The sequence below is a fragment of the Dermacentor silvarum genome, chromosome 7 (genome assembly GCF_013339745.2).
Source record: "Dermacentor silvarum isolate Dsil-2018 chromosome 7, BIME_Dsil_1.4, whole genome shotgun sequence".
In the NCBI taxonomy this organism is placed as follows: domain Eukaryota; kingdom Metazoa; phylum Arthropoda; class Arachnida; order Ixodida; family Ixodidae; genus Dermacentor; species Dermacentor silvarum.
Window position 1 is genome coordinate 136,518,433 of NC_051160.1, and position 21,663 is coordinate 136,540,095.

Genomic DNA, 21,663 nt, shown 5'->3' on the forward strand with positions numbered 1-21,663 from the left:
GCAGGCTAACCAAGGTTGGCACAGTGCCAAGAACGCTGCTGCTTGCCGACGCCGAATGCGTTGGAGGCTAGCCGCTCGATATCAATCGCCCAGCTTCGCTGTGTCTTGAGCTTCGCGCAGCCTAGTGTAAGCTTGCGCCTTTTAGGGGAGAAGCACCTTAGGGCCGAGCCTTGTCCCTCGTATTCCGTAGCTCTGGTTGGCATGGAGACCGTTATGTATGTATGTTAATGCATATATATATATGCATATATATATAACTATATATATATAGTATATGTACACCAGACTTCGGTTTCCGCTTCCACTTCCGGAGGACGCTTCCGGCGTTTTGCCCGAATGATCCCCCGGTACTTCGCCCACTCATCAGCATTCACTTCGTGGATATGCGGTGATTTTTTTGTCTCCTGGCTCAGCGCGCCGCGGAGAGAAGGGAGGCAGGGGGCTGGCGAGTCTCCTCCTCCTCCTCCTACGGGTTGCCATGGCTACCGCGGCTACGGACCACGCAAATTACGGCTGGCTTCAACAACTTCGCCGTGAAAACGAGGAAACCTTTCGGCATGTTTTATAATCAACTTTTAAACAGGCACAAAGTGAGGGCATAGCGTCATCCAATTGAGCACCTCAATAACACCCCCCCTCCCATGCCACTCTTTGATCTCAGAGCAATGAAAACGTCACGCCATTGCATTTACATTCGCATTTAGGGCACCGTTTACATCTTCCAAGACACCACGGATACACGCATAGAACGTTTCGAAGCAGTTCTTATCGCCCTACGAACTTCGTCTTTACCAGCACCAAACTGCCCGTCTTTGCATTACGTAGGAATGTGCGCTTGGTGGATATCCACAGGGGCGCACCACCAATTCATAGCTCCATTGTGTTTTACGTACCGAGTATACTGAATAGAATTGCAGTATATTCCTCAACAAGGTTGCGAAGACGTCCAGTTCAAAGAGATGCATATACAACAACTCGAGGGCAAACTAGCCAATTATACAATATATATACGATTGCCCAAAGATGTAGGTACTTCGCATCTTCATAAACCTTGCTTGACTTCTGTCGCTATTACTTGACCAGAAACACGAAGCGCTAAGCAAGAAATAGCCGTTCTCTACCTCTCTCCTTTGTTCAGGCGCAATGCTCATTCGGCGGAAGTTTATTACAAATATAAAACAGCACTTAAGAGGAGTCCCCTGGGGTAGATTTAAGCATTTCAAATGAGGTCCTCAAGTGGACGTGCTGGAGTTGTGATTCAAATATAAGACCAAAAATGCTGCTTACTTCAAAAGAGTAGCTCGTCCAATTGGTGCATCCGATTACACGGTGCCGTGAGAAACGACATTGACAACGTGAAAAAAGGATCGAGGATGGGCATCATCGTCAACACATTTTTATTCACACAACCGGCACCACTTTCTATAGGGAACGAAGCCTTAACGCGGTCCATCAAGCAACTCTCCGATATCATACACCAGCGAAAGTGGAGAACCGGAATAAGTATGAGAAATAACAAAAGTGTTGTTTATTTTTGCCTAGACCTAAAATGGTAAAAACGTAAATTATTCTCGAGCTCACCGGCCGAAGAGTTCCTTTCTTTTCCGACGGTGGTATTACATTATTCACCCTAACATGTCCGACAAAACCAGAGTGCTTATACGTTTAAGACCTTCGTCAAAACCCGATATATGTAAAAGCAAGTGATGTATGTGTTTCGCGAAAGCAATGTGCACTTTATGAATGAATGTTTTTAGCAAAGGGGAGCTTCCCGAGGCAGGAAACGCAGCTTCATATCCAGCATGCTTTGCCAAGGGAGCTCCGCTGAGTCTACATCGTACTCCACTGGGTGTTCGGGCAGAATGCGGTATTTCTGCGCAAGCAGTGACAGCATCAGGAAGATCTCAATCGTGGCGAAAGTCTCTCCAGGGCACATTCGACGGCCTGCACAACAGGGAGATGAATTGTTACTGAAGAGGCCAAAATCACTTAATAAGACACGACAAAAATGATCGGAACTGTAGTAGTAAATTACTCTCCAACAATGCCAATACATACCACTCATAGCATGCGACGATGCTTAGTAGGCCAGAATATATGGGGGAAAAGAAGAGACGACTAACGATGCCACATTGAAGTTCTTGAATTAAATCGCCCGGACGTCACAGATTTTGAACGCGTCTGCTCGGCTGTAGTTAATTTTGTGTCGTTAAAGAGAAACTATTCTAAAGAAATGAAATAGTGGGCTTAGCTACTTTTGAGCTCAAATATAGAAATACGTTTATATAGGTACACTTGGTCCGACGTAGAGGCGCTGGGGTTCGGGCGCGAGATTCAGAAAAAAAAGAATATTATGACAATTATTTGCTTCTTAATTATCAACCTGTAACTACGCGTTGCGACGAATTCACGAGAAATACTTCTCAAAGAATAACTTATCAGTCTAGTGATTGATTTTGCCTCTATCATGTCCTTTGAAATACGTATATGTGGCTGTGAAATTTATTCCCATGGTGCGAATTAGCATTACTACATTGCGATGGAAAGAAAGCTTTTGGGGTACTTGATGCTACCTAATGCTGCCCATCTTTTCTACTCAGAATGAAAAACAGCAAATGTGGGATGGCGAATAACTCTCAGTTCGGGAAAAAATATAATCAGGGACATAACTGCACATCAGAGCGTACTGACAAGCGCGAGAGCCTATAAGGTACAGGAAAATGGAGAAAAAAAAACACTGGTTCCCTGTTCAAAAGATAATTTTCTTTCGCTGCCTGCATGCTACCTGCAAGCTATTGATGGCCTATGATTGGGCCTAATGATCGCTAATGGTGACACTCTCGACTCTAATTAGCCTACAGGCGTCATCAGTACAGCCAGCACCACGTAATGTCTGCTCCAGACATCGTAGCTAGCTTCGGGACAACCCTGTGTCATGGCAAGTGATTTTGCGATAGGTAAAAAGAGCTTATACTAAAGGCCTCCACCACGCATGTCGTTGTGTCCTATGACTGCCTGTTAAATTTATCTCACAACCATTCGACGCAAGTCTGCATTATTTACCGATGTTGAATTTTAAATGTATTAAGCATTTTGATGCGTGTGACAGCGCTGTTGTTTGGTCACAGTGAGCGCCTTCCATTTACACATCATTTCCACAAATTCTGTTTTAGAATATTGGCACAGGCACCAGAATATTTGTAAATTTTCTAATTAAATGGGAAGGCGAAGAACGCATATCGCGAGAAAAAACGTTGAATTCTGAATACAAGCGTTGCAGATATATTAGGATAAGCTGGACAATACGAAACTTCATGCTCTGAAAACACCGTAGCGCTTGAACAACCTAGCAATCATTGCCAAGTTTTTAGCGTTCTGTTCTCGTTCTGTGTTCGCTTCCCCGGGATAAACACCCCTCCATGAGCTGTACATGTTGACATTGGAAAATATCAAGAATATCTTACCGATAGAAAACGGAATCAAGTATTCGGGCTTGTTTCGAATGCTAATCCCATCTTCGTTCAGGAAACGGCAAGGATCAAATTTATTCGGATTCTTCCACAATCTGGGGTCGTGATGAACCGCCCAAATGTTAAAAAGAACAACTGTTCCCTTAGGGATGAAGAAGTCACCAATCACCACGTCTTCCATGGCCCTGTGAGGAAAGAGAAGACTCATCAGACAAACATTAAGTCTAACATGAAGCTGTTAACGTGACTGTAGAAGCGCTGAAAAAAGTTAAATGCCTGTTTGGATATACTTCTTCAAAAACTTGATCGCTCGCAAAGTTTATATGTCACTTTTAATCTTCAGAATGTTAGGGGTAATATGAAGCAAGTGTTGATGAGTGTTTCAATAGGGTGTTCAAGAAAAGCTGCCAGATCCGCGTTTTAGGACAGCTTAGAGCGGTTATATGAAACGCTTCAAACGTTTCTACGCTCTCCTGGAAGGAACAAAAGCGGGGAGAATTCTTCCCTCTTGTGAAACTGGGAGGCACTATATAGTGGTCTGGTACAGTAGAGTTGAAGTGTGTGGGTTGATTACATGCTTTTAAAATATTCACGCAATACGCACCCTCTCCTAATTCTTATGCGTAAGACAATCTATGTGGCTGTTTTCTCCGGGCTCCTCGGTAAACAATACGAGGCACTGTGTCCTTATTTTGTTGAAGATGGAAGCATGTTGGGCGGCACGTATGGTAAATGTTTATTCAGTGGATGTTATTTACAGCCTTTCTACAAAGTTATTTAATCAAACGTTCCACAGTGTCTTAAACCCTTGCCACACGGGTAGTCTAACCGCAGTTAAGTTTGACGGCAGTTAAGGCTGACCGCAGTTACACCCAGTCACACGATAAACCTAACCGCTGTTATGCTAACCATGGTTGTCGCAAACTGAGGTTTGCCACCCCAGTCAAAGCCGTGAGTTACAAAATGGCGGCTCCCAGCTCTGACGCCAGCAGCTCGGCTCGCAGCGAAACATCCCCCAAATGTGTGTCAACTGGCCTGTCGCGACGACGGAGGCCTTGGTACGCATTTGGGAGGACAAAGTGACCGCTCTGCATTCAAACACACGCAAGTCGCGCATATATAACCTCAGGGTGGAGACTCTCCGCTCCGGCCAGCAGGAGGGGGAAGGTCCATATAATGTGAAGCAAGGTAGTCAGAAGCTTGAAAATCTGAGAAAGAGAGATAGAGATTGTGGTTTTTAAGAGAAAGAGTCGCTATTTTCTGCAGCCCTTTAGGGAGCAGGACTCAGCGCCTTGGGGAAGGGGCATTACCGGTGAGTGGTATTCTTCTGTACTGGCAACGAAACGCTCAATTCTGTCGGCAATTTGCCTGACGTGCAAGCACTTGAGCGGAACCGTATAATTAGGCCTCCGCCTTCAAAACACTGCCGCGACACGTTAGAAAAACGAAAGACACGCAGCCCGCAGCAGCGCCGCAGTCCGGTTTACGGTAACTGTGGTTAGATCAGGTTACTGCGGTTCGGTATAACTGCGGTTAAGGCTGCCTATGTAGCAAGGGTATTACTGTCGTTATTCGCAATATTTCGCAGATGCCTAAAACAAATGTACATGATACCAAATTCCCATTACGTGACAGCATAGGGACTTTTAGGTGTAGTGCGTGTCACAGCTTTCACGTTCTCGAACTGAATATAAGCGCTGCAAATTTTTACTGAACCCTCGTTTTTCTGCCAATTTTGTTGTGTCAGACGTAGATCGTTGTTAGTTTCTCCGGTTTTGTCGGGGAACCAGCTGATACACCTTGTCTGTAATTTGCAGAAATAGGAAACTGGTTAGGAGTAGTGTACAGCAGAACTTTAGAATGTCTGCGTTAATTAGGCCTTTTGGAATAAATACATATGCAAGTGCTCCGGTGCGTTGTCAGCGTGTTTTACTGGTGGTGCTAAATTTATCCCATTATCCTTGAGTAACTGCACATGCCACCAATATATCAATCAGCTAACACGGGGGCTGTGCCATCCCTCCCCTATTGCTCAAAAGTCTAAAGCTACTGTTATCAACTAGGTTTCCCAGTATGCCGAAAGGAGCCTGTGTTACACGATGTTTCTATTTAGTAAAAATGTAGTGCATGTTAGGTGGAACCTGGCTCTGCTTTTTAACGATTCTATCTCAATTAGGAGCCATATAAATAGTTTTGTGACCCTCGTTGTTTTGGTTATGTTATGCGTGGCATGTGGTTCAGCAGGCGTCCTCGGTGAACAATACAAGGCAGCTTTTTTGCGTGTGGTGAGAGTAAGGGTAATGTAATGGGTGATGTGGAGGCAAATTAAACTTCAATATAGATAGGTTAATTGTTGGCGTGGAAATTCATTACGTGTGCAAGCGCTCTGCACTGTTCTTAGTGTATCGTCTGAAGCTCGTGTGATTTACTCCGCAGCCCTGGTCGAATTCGAAATGCCACCTAATTCAACTAACGAAAATTGGTCGAACGCTTATGAGGTTCTCTGAGCTAAGCTAAATGTGCGTCAATCCCATGTAGCCTGATCAAATGTTTTGTTAATGCTTAAGTACGTTTATTGTTAGCTATGTTTCTGAATGTCTACTAGAGCTAGGCTTACGTTACACCACGTTGATATTTATTGAAAAGATGAGGAATTGTAAGTGCAGGGTGTCACGAAATTGTGACACTGCTGGCTTATATAGAAAGGTCGCAAATATTAACAGAGTTTCTTTTTTTTTCGATTTGGGTGCGTCACCGGAGGTTTCTAACTTTTCTCTCCTAATTGCTCGGGGAAACTAAAGACGGCCTTTGGTGAAAACAAGGGCTACGTTATGGCTAATGGGTAGGCAAAGATCCAAGTGTGCGGGCTTTCATGCGCGTTTTGCAAAGCAATTACGCATACAAGTTCTTCTGAGCGTTATCAGTGTGTTTTTCCAGTGGTGCAATATTAGAACTATTGATCTGGCTTAACTTAACTGTCACCCAGCTCCAATTTAGCGAACATAGGGGAGCATTATCGAAAGTCTTTGTATAAAGAGAAAAGTGTGTGGATCAACGACAGCTTTTGCAAATTTCTTAACCAAGTCATTCAATGTGTCACGCTCCCATGATGAGCTAGGATCCTATAGTCCCAAGGGGCTTTTGCGCTGCAAGAACCTTGTACGTATCGTCTGTGTAGAACAACTAGAATTGTGCCGCCGAATGCTTACACATAAGTGTCAAGCGTGCTTGTATGGCACTTAAGACATGTGTACTATCCGATGTCATTTTTCATATGCTCCAAGGTAAAATTTTATATGTTTTAAAGTAAATCTTCCCAAAGCCGTCAGGTTGCTAGACTGGTGGCTGTCATGACAAACGTCTATTTCTTTCGGTACACCTTACCGCACGCGAGATTCTTCAGCGGTTTATGCTACCAATCAGGAGTTTAGTTACAAAGTCAGGAAACTTCTTACCACGTTGGCAAGCAGCATCATAGGTGAACCCAATCGGTCTTTAGGCTCGCCCAAGCTTAACATAGAACTCAGCATATGATTAGCAGTGAAAATGTCCATTTACATATTGACACACGCACTTTTCCTCGTAACCATGTATCACCGCCTAAGAAATGTTATAAATGTTATCACTCAGCCTAAGGCACGCATTCCTTTACCAGAGCCTTTTAAAATGTCGCCTTTTCTATCTGTTTTCGCTGAACCTTGTGTAATCAGATTGTGTGCAGGATGTCATTTATGCTGCAAAAAAGGCTTAAGCTTGTGCGAGCGCCCTCTATTACAGTGGAATATTCAACACCTCATGCCTAAATGGCCCACACGTCTGATCGGTAGATCAGAGTTGGTTGATCAGTGCCTGTGCTAGCACTACCACTCTGTTTTAGCGCAATTTGCTTATATAGGCACGAGTACACACAGTAAGAAGTTACTTTTCGTGACTCTCACTTCTGTCTGTCGCGGTCTCAATATTCAGCGCCACTACAACGTGACATTTGTGGAGGTACGTCTTCGGTCTGCACCGTTGACTCCCTGCAAGCCTAAACAGTGAAGACAACGCCGACTTCTCCACGGACTCTAGAGCTAGCCGCAGGCTACATGGATTGCTACCAGAGCACAGGCCTCTTCTGCAGAAGACAAGAGAAATGCAAGCCATGTCACGATCCACAATGGCAACCTCAGCGTCCCTCATCGTGCTGAAACACCCCACAGAGCCACCAATCTTATCCTGCTGCGATATGGTGCCCCGGAAGTCCTTATTACTGACAGAGGAACGGCCTTTACAGCGGAGCATACTCAAACGATTCCGCAATACACCTAGAGAATTCACAGGAGGACAACTGCATAACACGCGCCAAAAAAAGGCCTTACGGATGGCCTAAATAATGCGCGCCCCACATGTTGGAAACTTAAGTCGGCATTAAACACAAGACGTGGGAAGCCGTGCTTCCGTTGATACCCTTCCACCAAGCACGGAAGTACAGGTAACAACGCAGATGGAGCCATCCACACTGCCTTACCGAAGAAATTTAGGAATAATGCTTCGTGCCATCATCGCGAATCTCGGTGACGATGATGACCGCGACGTCACTCCCTTTCTCTGGTGCACATACGAAACCCGATAGTTCACTCGCCTACGTAAGAGAGCCAACAAAAAAAGTGGAGCAGTTTCATACAAGTGGTGCGAAGGCTGGGCAACCAGCGAAGCTAGCGACCCCACCTAGCTTTATCTCGGATCGGCTAAGTTTTGCGATGTTATTCTTCGAGCCTCGACCAAGTCATACTGGACCACTAAGCGTGCGCCACGTCCGTCGTGGATTACGTGAACAAGGCCAATCGGGGAATGTACAACCTGCACAAGGCGGTCAGCGACATGATCGAAGGGCGTCCTGACACCGAGTACCCCGAAGTACTGAAGGCACTCGGCCTCAATACGCTGAAGTCCGTCGGCGCCTCCCGTTGCGTTCCGAAATTGTCATAGAAAATTCTCCATCCCCCGTAGGCCCGGGTCGTTTTGGCACCGCTTCTGCATGCACAAACGAAGTCGTTCGTTGTCACGGGCTCGCAGCTCTGGATCTTCCTTAATTCGCTGTCGCTTGGTCGCCGCTTCACTGGTGCGATACTCAGGCTTCTCCCGAAGCCATCGCATCCGTTTTCGTGTAATGGCGCGGCGGCTTTCGCGCCGCGCTTCCGATTCTTTGAGAGTGACGCTCTTCTGTCGCCACATCTTCGTCGGAGGAGGCACGGCGGAGGCTGTAATGTCGCCGCGGCGGCGAAGTGGAGCTGCTTTCATACCCTCGTGGTGACGTCATAGCGTAGCTCGACATCCCTCGCATGCGCGGCCAGGGGAAATCTACGGCAAAGCGGTGCCGTCGCGGGCGTTCACGTCATGGCTAGCGCCGCTGCGGCGGAGGCGTAGCTGGGGCGAGGCATTGCTAGGCGACGTATGGTATCAAGCGGAGGTTTTCCGGCGCACTAGTAACATAGGAAGCTTGAGCTTAAACAGCTTCGCTGTTAAAAATTGACAGCCGGCATTACAGTTATCCTCAGTGTTACGTAGAATACAAGCCCGACGACTGTGTTTGTGTATGGACGCCAATACGCCGACGGGAACTCAGTGGAAAACTTTTGCGATGCTGGGCGAGATACTTCGACGTGTTGGTGCACTTGATGATGAGGTAGTGCATGACGGAGTCATTCAGACAAAGCGATGCCATACGCGACCTAACGTTGTCAACGTAGGTCGCCTAAAGTGGTGTTACGCACGCTAACAAGTTCTGGGACTTTATTTCTTTGTTTGTAATTTTTTACTACCTGGGTGATTTTGCTTCTGACTTTCTCCTTCGGTTTACAGCATTGGGCGATGGTTTTTAAAGGTAGGACATTGGCACAAGTACCTGCATTTTTTCCTGGCAACCTAGTATTACCGGCTAACAAATGTTGCAAAGTTAGCGCTTAGCTCACGATGCGCATTTCTGTATCGGAGCTTTTTAGAATATGGTCACCTTATCTATCTGTTGCCGTCGAACCTTGTGTACTCACAGGGTCCGGGCAAAGCGAATGATGGTGCACAACGTAGAAATTGTGCAAGCACCAGTTATAATGCTGGAACGTTCGACGAGTCATGTATCATAATATCACGCTTCTTACCTCTGGGTCACATGTTTTTGTGTTTATTGTGTTGATTGCGTCCCGCATTATTTTTGTGCTTGAGCGTAACTTTATGGGCACAAGTTCGCCCAATAAAGAGTTCATTTTTGTGATTCTGAGTTCTAGTGTGGCGCCGTTCTTCACCGCCACTACAACTTGAAGATATGTGCTGAAGTAGCGTTAAGCCACAACTGCTAAAGCCTATTTCTTTGTATAGAATTAGCCTTGCTGCTAACAATCTCTGTTGTTAGATTGTAATGAAGTGCAGTTCTAGTGCCTCAGTAGAAGGCATCCTTACGTAGTTTAGAGGGTGATGTGAAATATCGATCAAGGAGCACACTATCAAATGAAATAATTCGCATCGCATCACTGTACACCTCATTTAATTGCTCCGACTCAATGCAAGGCAATTCTTACGTCATTATTACTGTCAGTCACATTGCATTAATGGTGCACACGGGAAGTCAAGCTTCAAAATATCCGGCCAATACGAGGAAAAGTCGAGGGTGCGGCTCTTTGACGAGTGTGGCTCTATCTTGAGTATATACGGTAATAATTTACATTGCTACTGGGAAAGGGGTTTAAAATATATTTAAAAGATATTAACAAAGCGGCCGCTGGTATGTAAAGCATACAAGATGGAAACCAATCCGCGCGGCATCAGAGAGCGTCGTCGTTGCTCAGCGCTACTCAGGTTCGTCTGGAGCAGCGCTTGGTAACTGACCCCCTTCGGCAAAGGTGCCGTGCCGGTGCTGGCTAGATAGTCCGAGCGGTATCGCTTGAGGCGGGTGACGTGTACAACAACGGTGGAAGGTCGAGACGTGGTGGAATTGGGCATGATTTCATATGTGAGGTTGGTCACTTGGCTTAAGAACCGGTACGGGCCATAGTAAAGCGAAATGAACTTTTCTCAAAGGCCTACTCGCCATGACGGTGTCCAAAGAAGGACCATATCACCAGGGTTGAGGTGGGCATCGCGGTGGCGGGCATCACAGAAGAGTAGTTCCTTGTCCTGCGAAGCAGTAAGGCATAGGCGTGTAATCTGGCGTACCTCTACAGCTCTGAAGATGGCGTAATTGGCGTATTCTGACAACAACTCGAGAACGGCGGGAAGGAGCGGGCCAAATGGCAGCGTGGTATTTCTTCCGTACAAGAGAAAAAACGGAGAAAAACCAGCGGAGTCATGTCGGGAGGAATTATAAGCAAATGTTACGAAGGGCAGAACCGCGTCCCAGTCATGATGGTCGGCGGAAACATACATAGCAAGCATGTATTTGATAGTTCTATTAACATGCTCTGTGAGGACGTTGGGTTGAGGGTGGTGCGCCGTTGTCAGCTTGCGCATTGTAGTGCAGGAGTGCAAGAGGTCCTGGACAACCTTCCATATGAAATAGCGGCCCCGGTCTGTGAGGAGCTGTTGAGGATTGTCGTGGTGAACTATAATGTCTTCGAGCAGGAAGTCGGCGACGTCGGTTGCACAGCTGGTTGGAAGAGCCAAAGTGATCGCATGCCGGATCGTGTAGTCGGTAGTGACTGCTATCCACTTACTTCCGCAGGCAGATAGCGGGAAAGGGCCAAGAAGGGCAAAACCAACCCTAAGAATGGCTCCTATGGTACGTCAAGGGATTGAAGGCGGACAACTGAGAATACTCCTGGTTTCTTGTGGCACTAGCATTTTTCAAAAGTGACGTAATGGCAGATGGAACAGTAAATACCGGGCCAATAGAAGCGATGCCGAACACGGTAATACGTCCTATATTCCGAGGTGACCCGCGGTAGGCACATGATGTAGTTTTGGGAGGACAGTTTGACGCACCTGTGTAGGAACAACCAAGAGCAGTTCAAGGGCCGTCCAGGTGCATGTTTCAGCGGTACAAGAGGCCATCCTGCAGCACAAACATACGCAGAAAGGGGAAGGTGTCTCAGAAGTCAGCCAGAGAATGACGTCTCGCAAGTAGGGGTCACGGCGCTGCTCATCTCTGATGTTTTGTAACGCAGTAATGGACGGCACGCATGCATACTTTCAGCTGTCGGGAAGGTCTGGTGGGTCTACTGGATGGCGTGACAAGAAATCAGCATCGTAATGCAATCTGCCGATGCACAACTGTGTTTCAGTACTTATTACAGCCCACCGACACGGACGTCCATTAAGATCCTTTAGGGATGAAAGCCAGCATAAAGCATGATGGTCGGTGATAACTGTGAATGGTCGGCCGTACAAGTAGGGGTGAAATTTACCCACTGCCCAAACGAAGGCAAGGCACTCGCGTTCAGTAATGGAGTTATAAGCTGTGCTTGGGACAGAAGATGGCTAGCGTATGCAATTGCACGGTCGCAACCTTACCTGCGCTGAGCCAAACAGCGCCGATTCCATGTCTGCCGGCATCGGTTCGAACTTAAGTTGGAACGGTCATGTCAAAATGGGTTAGAACTTGGGAGGAAGTGAGCCGTACGGTAAGCTCAGCAAACGCAGAAGCTTGTTCCTGACCCCAGACAAAAACCGCGTGTTTCTTGAGATGTTCTGTGAGAGGGTGCGCAACGTTAGCGAGATTGCTTACGAACCGGCGGAAGTATGAGCAGAGGCCCACAAAGCTTCGGACATTGTTGGCACAGGTCGGCACGGGCAAATTGTTGACAGAGTGAAATTTCTCGGGATCGGGGTGGACACCGGAACAATCGACGAGGTGTCCGATCGCAGTGCGTTGCCAGTGGCCGAAGTGGCATTTTGATTAATTGAGCACTGCCTTGCGGAAAACAGAAAGAATTGTCGAAACACGCTCGAGGTGCGTGGAAAAGTTGTGAAAAGACATCGAGGTAACACAGCCAGATTGACCGCTTAAAACAGTGAAGGAGAGTGTCCGTCATACGTTCAAATGTATCCGGGGCGTTACATAACGCGAACTGCATCACTTTAAACCGGTAGAGGCCATCAGGTGTAATAAAGGCGGTCTTTTCATGGTCCATGTCGTCAACAGCAATCTGCCAGTACCCGGAGTGAAGGTCTATCGAAGAAAAATGTTTTTCACCATGTAACCAATCAAAGGCATCATCTATTCATGGCAGGGGATACACGTCTTTTTTTTTTTTACTTTGTTGAGATGACGATAGTCGGCACAGAAGCGCCAGCTGTCATCCTTCTTTCGCACGAGCACGACTGGAGAATCCCAAGGGCTACAAAAAGGCTGAATGATATCTCAGGCAAGCATCTTGTCGACTTCCTTTTGTATGACATGGCGCTCAATAGGGGAGACGCGGTAGGGTCGTCGGTGAATCGGGCTTGCGTTCGCGGTGTGTATGCGATGTTTCACAATGGACGTTTGACCCAGTGGCCGGTCATCGAGATTTAAAATGTCCCAGTACGAGGCGAGAAGGCAATGAAGTGCGTCCGCATGGTGGGCCGGAAGGTCAGGAGCGATCAATTGTCCTGAACGGTTCTAATACTCGGATTGTAGTGCCCGAACGAGCAGAGGAAGAGGACACAGTATCACCAGTCAAGGCAGAAATATGGTAGTCGGAAGTCGGCGTCAAGGTTGCAATAGACATGCCCTGAGGTAGCATTCGGGGAAGGAGGCCTAAATGCACCACAGGAAGATAGGTGGCATTGTCTTTTATGCGCACTACCGTGTGGGGGAATGCGACGTTGTGCTATAGGAGGACGGTGGCTTTGGGCGGCATGACATAATCGCTGTCGGCGATAGGTGGATCGGGTGAAACCGCAAAACAGGTGATGGCTTGGTGAGGTAGGCGAACGCAATCGGTGGAACATAGTAGACTCGGCGTAGGGTCAGTAGGATCAAGGGCACACGGTCGGGTGAGTTGGACAACAACCGCAGAACAGTCAATAACGGCCAAATGTGCCGACACAAAATCAAGGCCTAAGATGATTTTGTGTGGGCACTGCTACCAGACATGAAAAAAACAGAAGTATGGTGTCCGGCTAGGGTGACGTGGGCGGCACACATCTCACTGACAGCAGGAGTTCCGCCGTAGGCTACGCGGACGAGAGTGAACGGGACAGGAGTGAGTACTTTCTTGAGGCGCGTAGGGATGTACGAGTTCATAACCGATTTGTATGCTCCTGTGTCAATCAATGCTGTCACAGGTGTACGGTCCACATCCACGTTCATGAGGTTGTGATGGCCAGGCAGTGGAAGCAGAGAAATCAGGCTTCGGGTCATAGCAGGCTCGCATCTCAGAGCTCGCACCTGTTAGTTTACCGAGGAGTGGCGGGAGTAAGAATGAGACGGAGAGCGACAAGACAGAGGCGAGCGGGAAAGACGTGGGTGTGAAGAAGGGGAATGGTTTGGTCATGTGCCCAGACTTGTTGTAGCGGTGCCTTCTGCGATGTGTGTCGGCGGGATGGAACTGCCAGGCGGGCGTCGGTGCATTGCGATAGCTCTACCAAGGCTGCGGGTTACAAATGCGGCTATGGCGAGAAAAATGTCCAAAGTGTCCACAGCAGGAGAAGATAGGCCTATCATCAGAAGTGTGCCATTCCTCCGGGCTTCGATAACGAGCACGAGCGTACGACCTTCGAGGTAGATCGGGTACGCCGGGTGAGCGGTTGTCGGGTCTGTTGACTGAGCACAGTGAGTGGAATCCGACGTTGGCCAACCCTTGCCGTACAACAGTCTGCATGAGGGATATTGTTGCATGCGAATCGTCTGGGGCGCGAACATGGGTAGGAACCGGAGATGCAGTTTCAATCTGGTGGCGGACGATGCGCACAATACTGTCGGATGCAGGCGGCACAGGTGAGAGACGGATGTCTTCGCAGGTAGTTGTCGCAGCCGTATTATGAAGGCAAGAAAAGTTGTGAGCAATACGATGGCTTTTGGCTTCATCGAATTGGCGGAATTGAGCAATGACGTCCTGCACTGTCCTCTCCATAAGTTCTTGAAAACGAGGCGCGTAAACGCGTCATCCGCAATTCCTTTGAGTATGTGCGCGACCTTTTTTCCTTCCGGAATCGTCTCCTCAACCTTTGGACAAAGAGCGAGCACGTCCAGAATATATGTCACATAGGACTCAGTGCACGTCTGAGCTCGGCACGCAAGGAGTCTCTGCGCGGCACGCCGGCGGCCAGCAGGCTTGCCAAACAAGTCAGTGAGATTTTGCTTGCACAGGTCCCAGCTGGTGAGTTCCTCTTCGTGGGTCTCGAACCAGACGCGTGCCGTTCCGGCAATGTAAAATATCAGGTTAGCGAGCATGACGGTCTGGTCCCAGCGATTGCTCACGCTCACCCGTTCGTAGAGCTGGATCTAATATTCAACGTCGGAGTTATTCGTTCCGGAAAATGTGCCAGGGTCGCGCTGTTGAGTCAGGATTACGCTGCGCGCGGGGGGCGACGAGCTTGAAGCATTCTCGCCTCGAGCTGGCATGACCGATGTAGCCTAGGAGCGGCCGCTGCGTAAATCCGTTGTACGTTTTGGAGAGCGCGCACCTTCCACCAAATGTACTGGGAAAGAGAGGTTTAAAATATATTGACAGAATATTTACAATTCGCCCACTGGCATACAAAGCATACAAGGTGGAAACCAATCCGTGCGACATCAAAGAGCGTCCTCGTCTTTCGTACTGTCCTCAGCTTCGTCTCGAGCAGCGCTTGGTAAAAACATATACATATGTATATGCGGAATAAGCCAACCGGCAATGTTGGGATAGAAATTGCTCTACTTACCCTATCGCCTCAATGCTGGCGACTCCGAAGTAAATAGAAGGCTTTTCATTCTAGCACGTGGTCATTCAAAGCAGTCTCCTTAACATGCAAAGTGTCGTTTGAAGGATGCACCCAAGAAGCAGCCACAGCACAACTAAAACGCTGCATAAGTTCTGAGAATTGTCCAATAATCCGCATTCATCCGCTCGGCTGTTACTTCGCTTTTGCTTACTTGGTCATTTTTTTAACTTTATGCATGTCTATACATTCCTTTATCCGTGCAAAACAAATAAAATCCGTGCACTGAACGGAGTGGTGATGCGTTGGCAGGAAGCTGCATGGCCACTTCAAGCGATAGTATCAACTGAGCCGCAACGCCATCACAACGCGGCGACGCGACGACTGCACCTGTTATTTTTAACGCCACCAAATATTTTTAATAATATGCGTCTTATTATTAGTAGTAGTATTAAACTATTAAAACGTGTACCAATTTTTTTATACTCAGCAGCGTCACAGCAGGCTTCTCTGCTCACACACCCGTAATGCGGCAAAGTAAGCTGTCCAGGTGGCCTGACGAGAGCTGTTTTCTGTCTGATAAATTTTTCTTTTGTGTGTTTCATTTGTTCGTTATCACTTATAAAGCTACAACGCATCTACATTTAGACTTATATTACGATTAAATGTCTTAACTCCGCAAAATACACAATTTCTGCCGATGCAAGACATTACACTTTCTAATGACAGACAGATTTTGCTGGGGTACTCGACAGACTGCTTACTCATTAAAAATAGCAATTCTTCAATAACGCTGGAGTGCGCATTTGCATAAGCAGCAACACATCACCTCAGCGCATTGCGAGCAACAATGTACATAACTTAGTAAGTTTTATGAGCTCACCAAATAACAGGAAAATTGCGTCCTTATTCAATTTGTATGGAGTAAAGGAGTCTTTATTAGCTCCACTTATCCGATAGGTCAGATTTTACGAGGTACATTTGAGGGTAGGGTAATGATGAGCGTAATGAAGTATAGTCTAACGGTTTCCTAGAAATATAGAGCATAAGAGCAAGGTGGGCATTGCTGGTATGACCCGCTCATTTGGTGCAGATATCAATGAAACGTGAAAGCACCTCCCACTGTTTTTTTTTATTGTTGCAGAGCAGTGGGGCATAGCATGACTGAAAAAAAGGCGACGGTTTGCCTAGAAGAGCGTGTGGCCGGTTCTGGCAGCCATCTTGTGTACACAGTGTCGATCAACGCCGGAATGTTTACGTTGTCAAATACAGCGTCAATGCAATTTCGTTTGGTCATTAAAGTGAGCAGATGATTGTTAGATCGAATCGTCAGTGCGGCATCACCCCCGGCAGCTGGAGCCATGAACCTCCGACGACCGTTGGAGGTTCATTGGTAACGGCGGGCGACGAGCCTGAGGAGTTAGGACGACGACCGACGAGTTGGTGGCGAATGGGTCTGGTGAAAACGGAATGATGGTGAGGAACTGTTCCATGTAGAAGTAGCGCCGGTGTTCGGCGGTTGCTGGTAAAATCGAGGCTGGAAACGGTATAACCATAGGCAAACCGGTCGTGGAAGCGAAGAAGCGATACGGTTGCGGAAATGGCGGGAAATGTGACCGATTCGACAGCAGGCAAAGCATGTTGGTTGAGCATCTGCAGTTCGCCATTCGGCAGGGTTTCGGTAGCCTCGAGGGTACTGCTGGCTAAGCCAAGGATAAGGTCCATCAGGGAGTCATGAAGTTCGCTGAACGGACTCCAAGATTTCGGAGTTGTTCGCAGACTATAGCTTGAACAAGTGGTACGGCGGCCAGGCTGTTGTTGTCACTGAAGCGTGGACGAAGCATGGCTAGTGACGTTACTTGTGTAACGTCACTCGATGGCCTATGTGTTTGTGTGATCTTTCGTCTTTTGGTCTTCCTTGTTGCGCTGTTCTGAAGCCATGTAACTGTACCATCTCGCCCAATTGTCAGTGCTACTCGACGTTACTTCAATTTCACGCCGAAAAATTCGCGTGACGTCTTCTGAAGTCGACGGTGACTGCATTCTGCTGTCCTCGCATGAGGAAGTCACAGCTGTGTTCAAGTGATTACAGCTGTCACAGCAAGCAATCGAGAAACGTTGCAATGCGGCGGCTCTTTGCCTGCTCGAAGTGCTGGCATTCCTTGCCAGAAGATGACACTGGAAAAGGGCTTAGAAGATTCATGCCGACCTGGTCGAAAGGTATTCCAGGTGGGCCGGTCGCATTCAGCAATCCCGCAGGCTTCACAGCTGGCGACTTTCGGCGCTGGCATTCACGGCAGGCTTGGACGTACCGCTTAACACACTCGGCAAGTTTCGGCCAGTACTAGGATTTGCGCAACTATCAAGCGTTCGCGTAAAACCCAAATGGCCAGACGGAGGCTCGTCATGACAGCCGAACAATACTTCGGCACAGAGGTCTGCTGGAACGACCAAAAGGTAGGTCTTGTTGCTGGCAGCGGAGTTCTTCTTATACAAGACGCCATCTCGTAAACAAAAAGACGACAATCCTCGAGCGATATGCCGCGGTATTGATGGGTTTCGTCCTTCCAGTTGTTCGAATATAGGCCGTAGTGCGTCGTCTCCGCGCTGCCGTGTGGAAAAATCAGTAACGCTTATGAGCCCAAGGAAAGCGCCGTCGTCTTCAATGTCTTGTTCGGTAGTGTCGATAGGGGCGCCTGAGAGTGCGTCAGCGCCTTCGTGTATGCGGCCCGACTTGTACACGATGGCCACGTCGTACTCCTGCAAACGTACGCTCCACTGTGCCAGTCGTCCAGAAGGGTCCCGCAGATTTGCAAGCCAGCATAACGAGTGATGATCGGTTACGACTTTGAATGGGCGGCCGTAGAGATAAGTTAGAAATTTGTCCAGTGCCCATACGACGGCAAGACACTCTTTCTCTGTGGTGGTGTAGTTGGTCTCTGAACGCGATAGCGTGTGACTTGTGTATGCGATCACTCTTTCAATACCTTGCTGCCGTTTTACAAGCACCGCGCCAAGACCAACGTTACTGGCGTCTGTATGAACTTCCGTGTCCGCCTCCTCGTCAAAGTGGGCCAAAACTGGTGCTGACACCAGACGCTGTCGAAGCTCGGTGAAAGTAGTCTCTTGCTATGCGGCCCAGATGAACCATACATCGTCCCTCGTGAGGCGAGTCAGCGGCTCCGCCATCTTCAAAAAATTTTCGATGAAACGCCGGTAGTATGCGCAAAGACGCAGGAAGCGTCGGACACCCTTGTGTCGGTGGGTGTTGGAAACGTGGCTACAGCGGCAGTTTTCGCGGGATTGGGGATAACGCCTTCCACGCTGACGAGGTGTCCCAGAAGCATCAGCTCCTTGTAGCCGAAATGACACTTCTGGGGCTTAAGGTGAAGGTTAGCCGATCGGATGGCTTCGAGAACTTGCCGCAGTCGTTTCAGGTGGTCGTGAATTGTCGCCGAAGAAACAACAACGTCGTCGAGGTAGACGAGGCATTTTTTCCACTTCAGACCAGCGAGAACGGTGTCCATCATTCGCTGGAAAGTTGCTGGTGCCGAACAGAGACCGAAAAGAAGTACTCTGAATTCGTAAAGGCCATCTGGAGTGACGAAAGTAGCTTTTTTGTGGTTTCGTTCATCTACCTCAATTTGCCAGTAACCGCACTTGAGATCGAGAGACGAAAAATAGTTAGCTCGCCGCAACCTGTCTAAACAGTCATTGATACGTGGTAGTGGGTACACGTCCTTCTTGGTAACATCGTTCAGGCGTCGATAATCAACACAGAAACGAAGCGTTCCGTCTTTTTTATTGACCAGAACGACCGGGGAAGACCACGGACTGTGCGAAGGCTGAATGACACCATAATCTAGCATCTCCTTAACTTGTGCTTCAATTGCCTCACGTTCTTTCGGCGAGACACGATAAGGCTGTTGTTTGATGGGGCGTGCGTCGTCGGATGTCGTTATTCGGTGCTTCGTGATTGGCGTTGGGCCCATCTTAGTAGACCGAGCGAAGCACGCGCGGAATTCGTTCAAGAGTTCCTGCAGTGCGTTCTTTTGGTCGTCCATAAGCTCAGAGTTTACATCGACGTCTCTGAGCGAACCGTCGTCTGTGTCCACTTCAGAAGCAAAACACTCGACGATCTCCGTGGATGGTTCTGCTTAGGCGATGGCAGTGCCACGAAAAATGTGCCGATGCTCAAAAGTGAAGTTCGTAACGAGGACCGCTGTCCGGCTATCACGAAGTTCCACAAGGCTTGGCGCTACACAAATACATTGGCTCAGCAGCATATAAATGTTGCCTTCTACAATAACTTGACCGTCTTGTAGCTCATCGGACTTGACCGGAACCATAACAGTCGCACGAGGCGGTATCGTGATGCTGTCGTCCGAAACGCGAAGTGCGGATCTGTGTCCAATGGCGTCGGTCTGTGCTGATGCCCTTTGTGTCAAAAAAGTGATGCAGCGCTCGCGGAGGTCAATAATGGCGCCATATTCCCGGAGAAAGTCCATCCCAAGAATTAAATCGCGGGAACACTCGCGTAGAACAAGAGAAGTGGCGAGAAAAGCAGCACCGCGAATTTCTACTCTGGCGGTGCATAAGCCAAGCGGTGTGACGACATGCCTACCTGCCGTACGAACTGGTGCCCCATCCCAGGGCAACGTTACTTTTTTCAGAACGCTCGCCAGTTTGCCACTAAGAATGGAGTAATCGGCTCGGGTATCTACAAGTGCAATCATCTTTCTGCCGTCGATCAACACAGGTATGTCCAGTGACATCTTGTTCGTGGGAACTGCTTCGGGTGTCATCGTGTTTTCGTTGTTCTGTGGTCGTCGGGACGATAGGAGGTCTTCAGCGCGTCGAGTATCAGCGGCCCCGCCTCGGAAGGTCGCTGACGTCAGTTTTCCCGGCGTGGACTTGGTGATATCCCTTGCGTCGTCCTCGAGGTGGTATCACGAGCAGGGAAATATCGTCGCGGTGAGGGTGAGCGTGACTGCCGCTGCGATGTGTGTAGCCTGCGCTGCTGGTCGAGGAAGTCTGCGATGTCGGGAGGCCTTTGGCCGAACCTAGGTCAAGGCGAATCGATAGAAAAACTCCGCAGTCCGAGTCGTCGGTAGGGGCACTCCCGATACACGTGACCCGCTTCGCCGCAGTGGTAGCACAGCGGTCGTCGACCGGGTGCTCGCGAAACCTCTGATTTCCTCGCGGGTATGCGGCGGTCGTCGAAGTACGGTAGCGGGGTTGTCGGAGCGGCTTGCGCCACCTTCAACGCGAATAGCGACGCAACATAAGTAGGTGCGAAAGCGTGGGCGGGACTGAGCAATGTTTCTGCGTAAATCTTGCGCCGGGACTCGCTTGGCAGAGGTAATGCTTCACTGCTGGAAAGAGATGCTGCAGTGCCTGCTGTACATCGTTGCGTACGACGCTGGCGAGGGAGCTGAATGGAGGTGGAGACCTACCGTGGTATATCTGCAGCTCGTCGCGAACCACGGAGCGAATCTGCTCACAAAGCAAGGCGACGTCGCACCCGAAGCCTATCGGGCGTATCCGGAGTGCAGGCGGCATTGACTTCCGGTTGTACAGGTTCGACCGTTGCTGAAGCGTCTTCTCCATCGCGGTGGCTTCGGTGAGGAACTCCACAACAGTCTTGGGCGTATTCCGAGCAAGACCGCCAAAGAGCTGCTCCTTTACGCCTCTTATCAGATGACGCTCCTTCTTCTCTTCCGACTACTCGGGTCGGCACGCTGAAAGAGACGCGTCATGTCCTCTAGGTACATCGTGACGCTCTCGTTGGGCTTTTGAACGCGTGATTGGAGGGCCCGCTCCGCTTTTTCCCGGCGATCGGGGCTGGAGTAAGCCTCCAGTAGCTTGCGCTGGAACTCGGGCCAGGATGACAGGGTACTTTCGTGGTTCATAAACCACGTGCGAGCACCATCCTGGAGACTGAAGTTGACATGCCTGAATTTGGCGTTGTTGTCCCATTCGTTACACGCAGCCACGCGCTCGAACTCCGCCAGCCAGTCTTCCACGTCTTCAAATGTGTCGCCATGAAAAGCCGTTGGCACTTGGGGGTTCAGCACCGTTAGGTAAGTCGGTGTCACCCTTTCTGTAGAATTCGCAGTGGTCACAGTCATCCCTCTTTCCTGGAGGTTTCCAAATTCTGGGGCGAGGCCTCGGATTCGCCAGCTTGTGCGGTGAACAGGAGTCAGCTCCAATTGTGGGGCGAGGTTCTTGCTGCCCAGTGGGTTCTCCTGCATACGTTGAGCGTACCCAGCACCTCCACCAAATTGTCGCGTGTACTCTGCTATAGAAAACACGCAGAACAAGAATCCAGGCAAGCGTAAGCGTCGACGCGTGATGCCGAGACGAACTTCGTTCT

At 48.8% G+C, this 21,663-nt stretch overlaps 1 protein-coding gene across 3 annotated transcripts in view; it reads right to left on the reverse strand.

The window, feature by feature from the left end:
- Positions 1-1,702: 1,702 nt before the first annotated feature.
- LOC119459204 (cytochrome P450 2C31) overlaps positions 1,703-21,663 on the reverse strand; it is a 273,595-nt gene continuing 253,634 nt past the window's right edge. For all 3 annotated transcript variants that reach the window (XM_049671234.1, XM_049671235.1, XM_049671233.1), the window contains 2 exons: positions 3,465-3,655; positions 1,703-1,944 (listed from right to left, as the gene is read on the reverse strand). In XM_049671234.1, the coding sequence (XP_049527191.1) occupies positions 1,754-1,944; positions 3,465-3,655 (382 nt within the window). In that variant the 3' untranslated portion in view covers positions 1,703-1,753. The remainder of the gene's footprint in view (positions 1,945-3,464; positions 3,656-21,663) is intronic.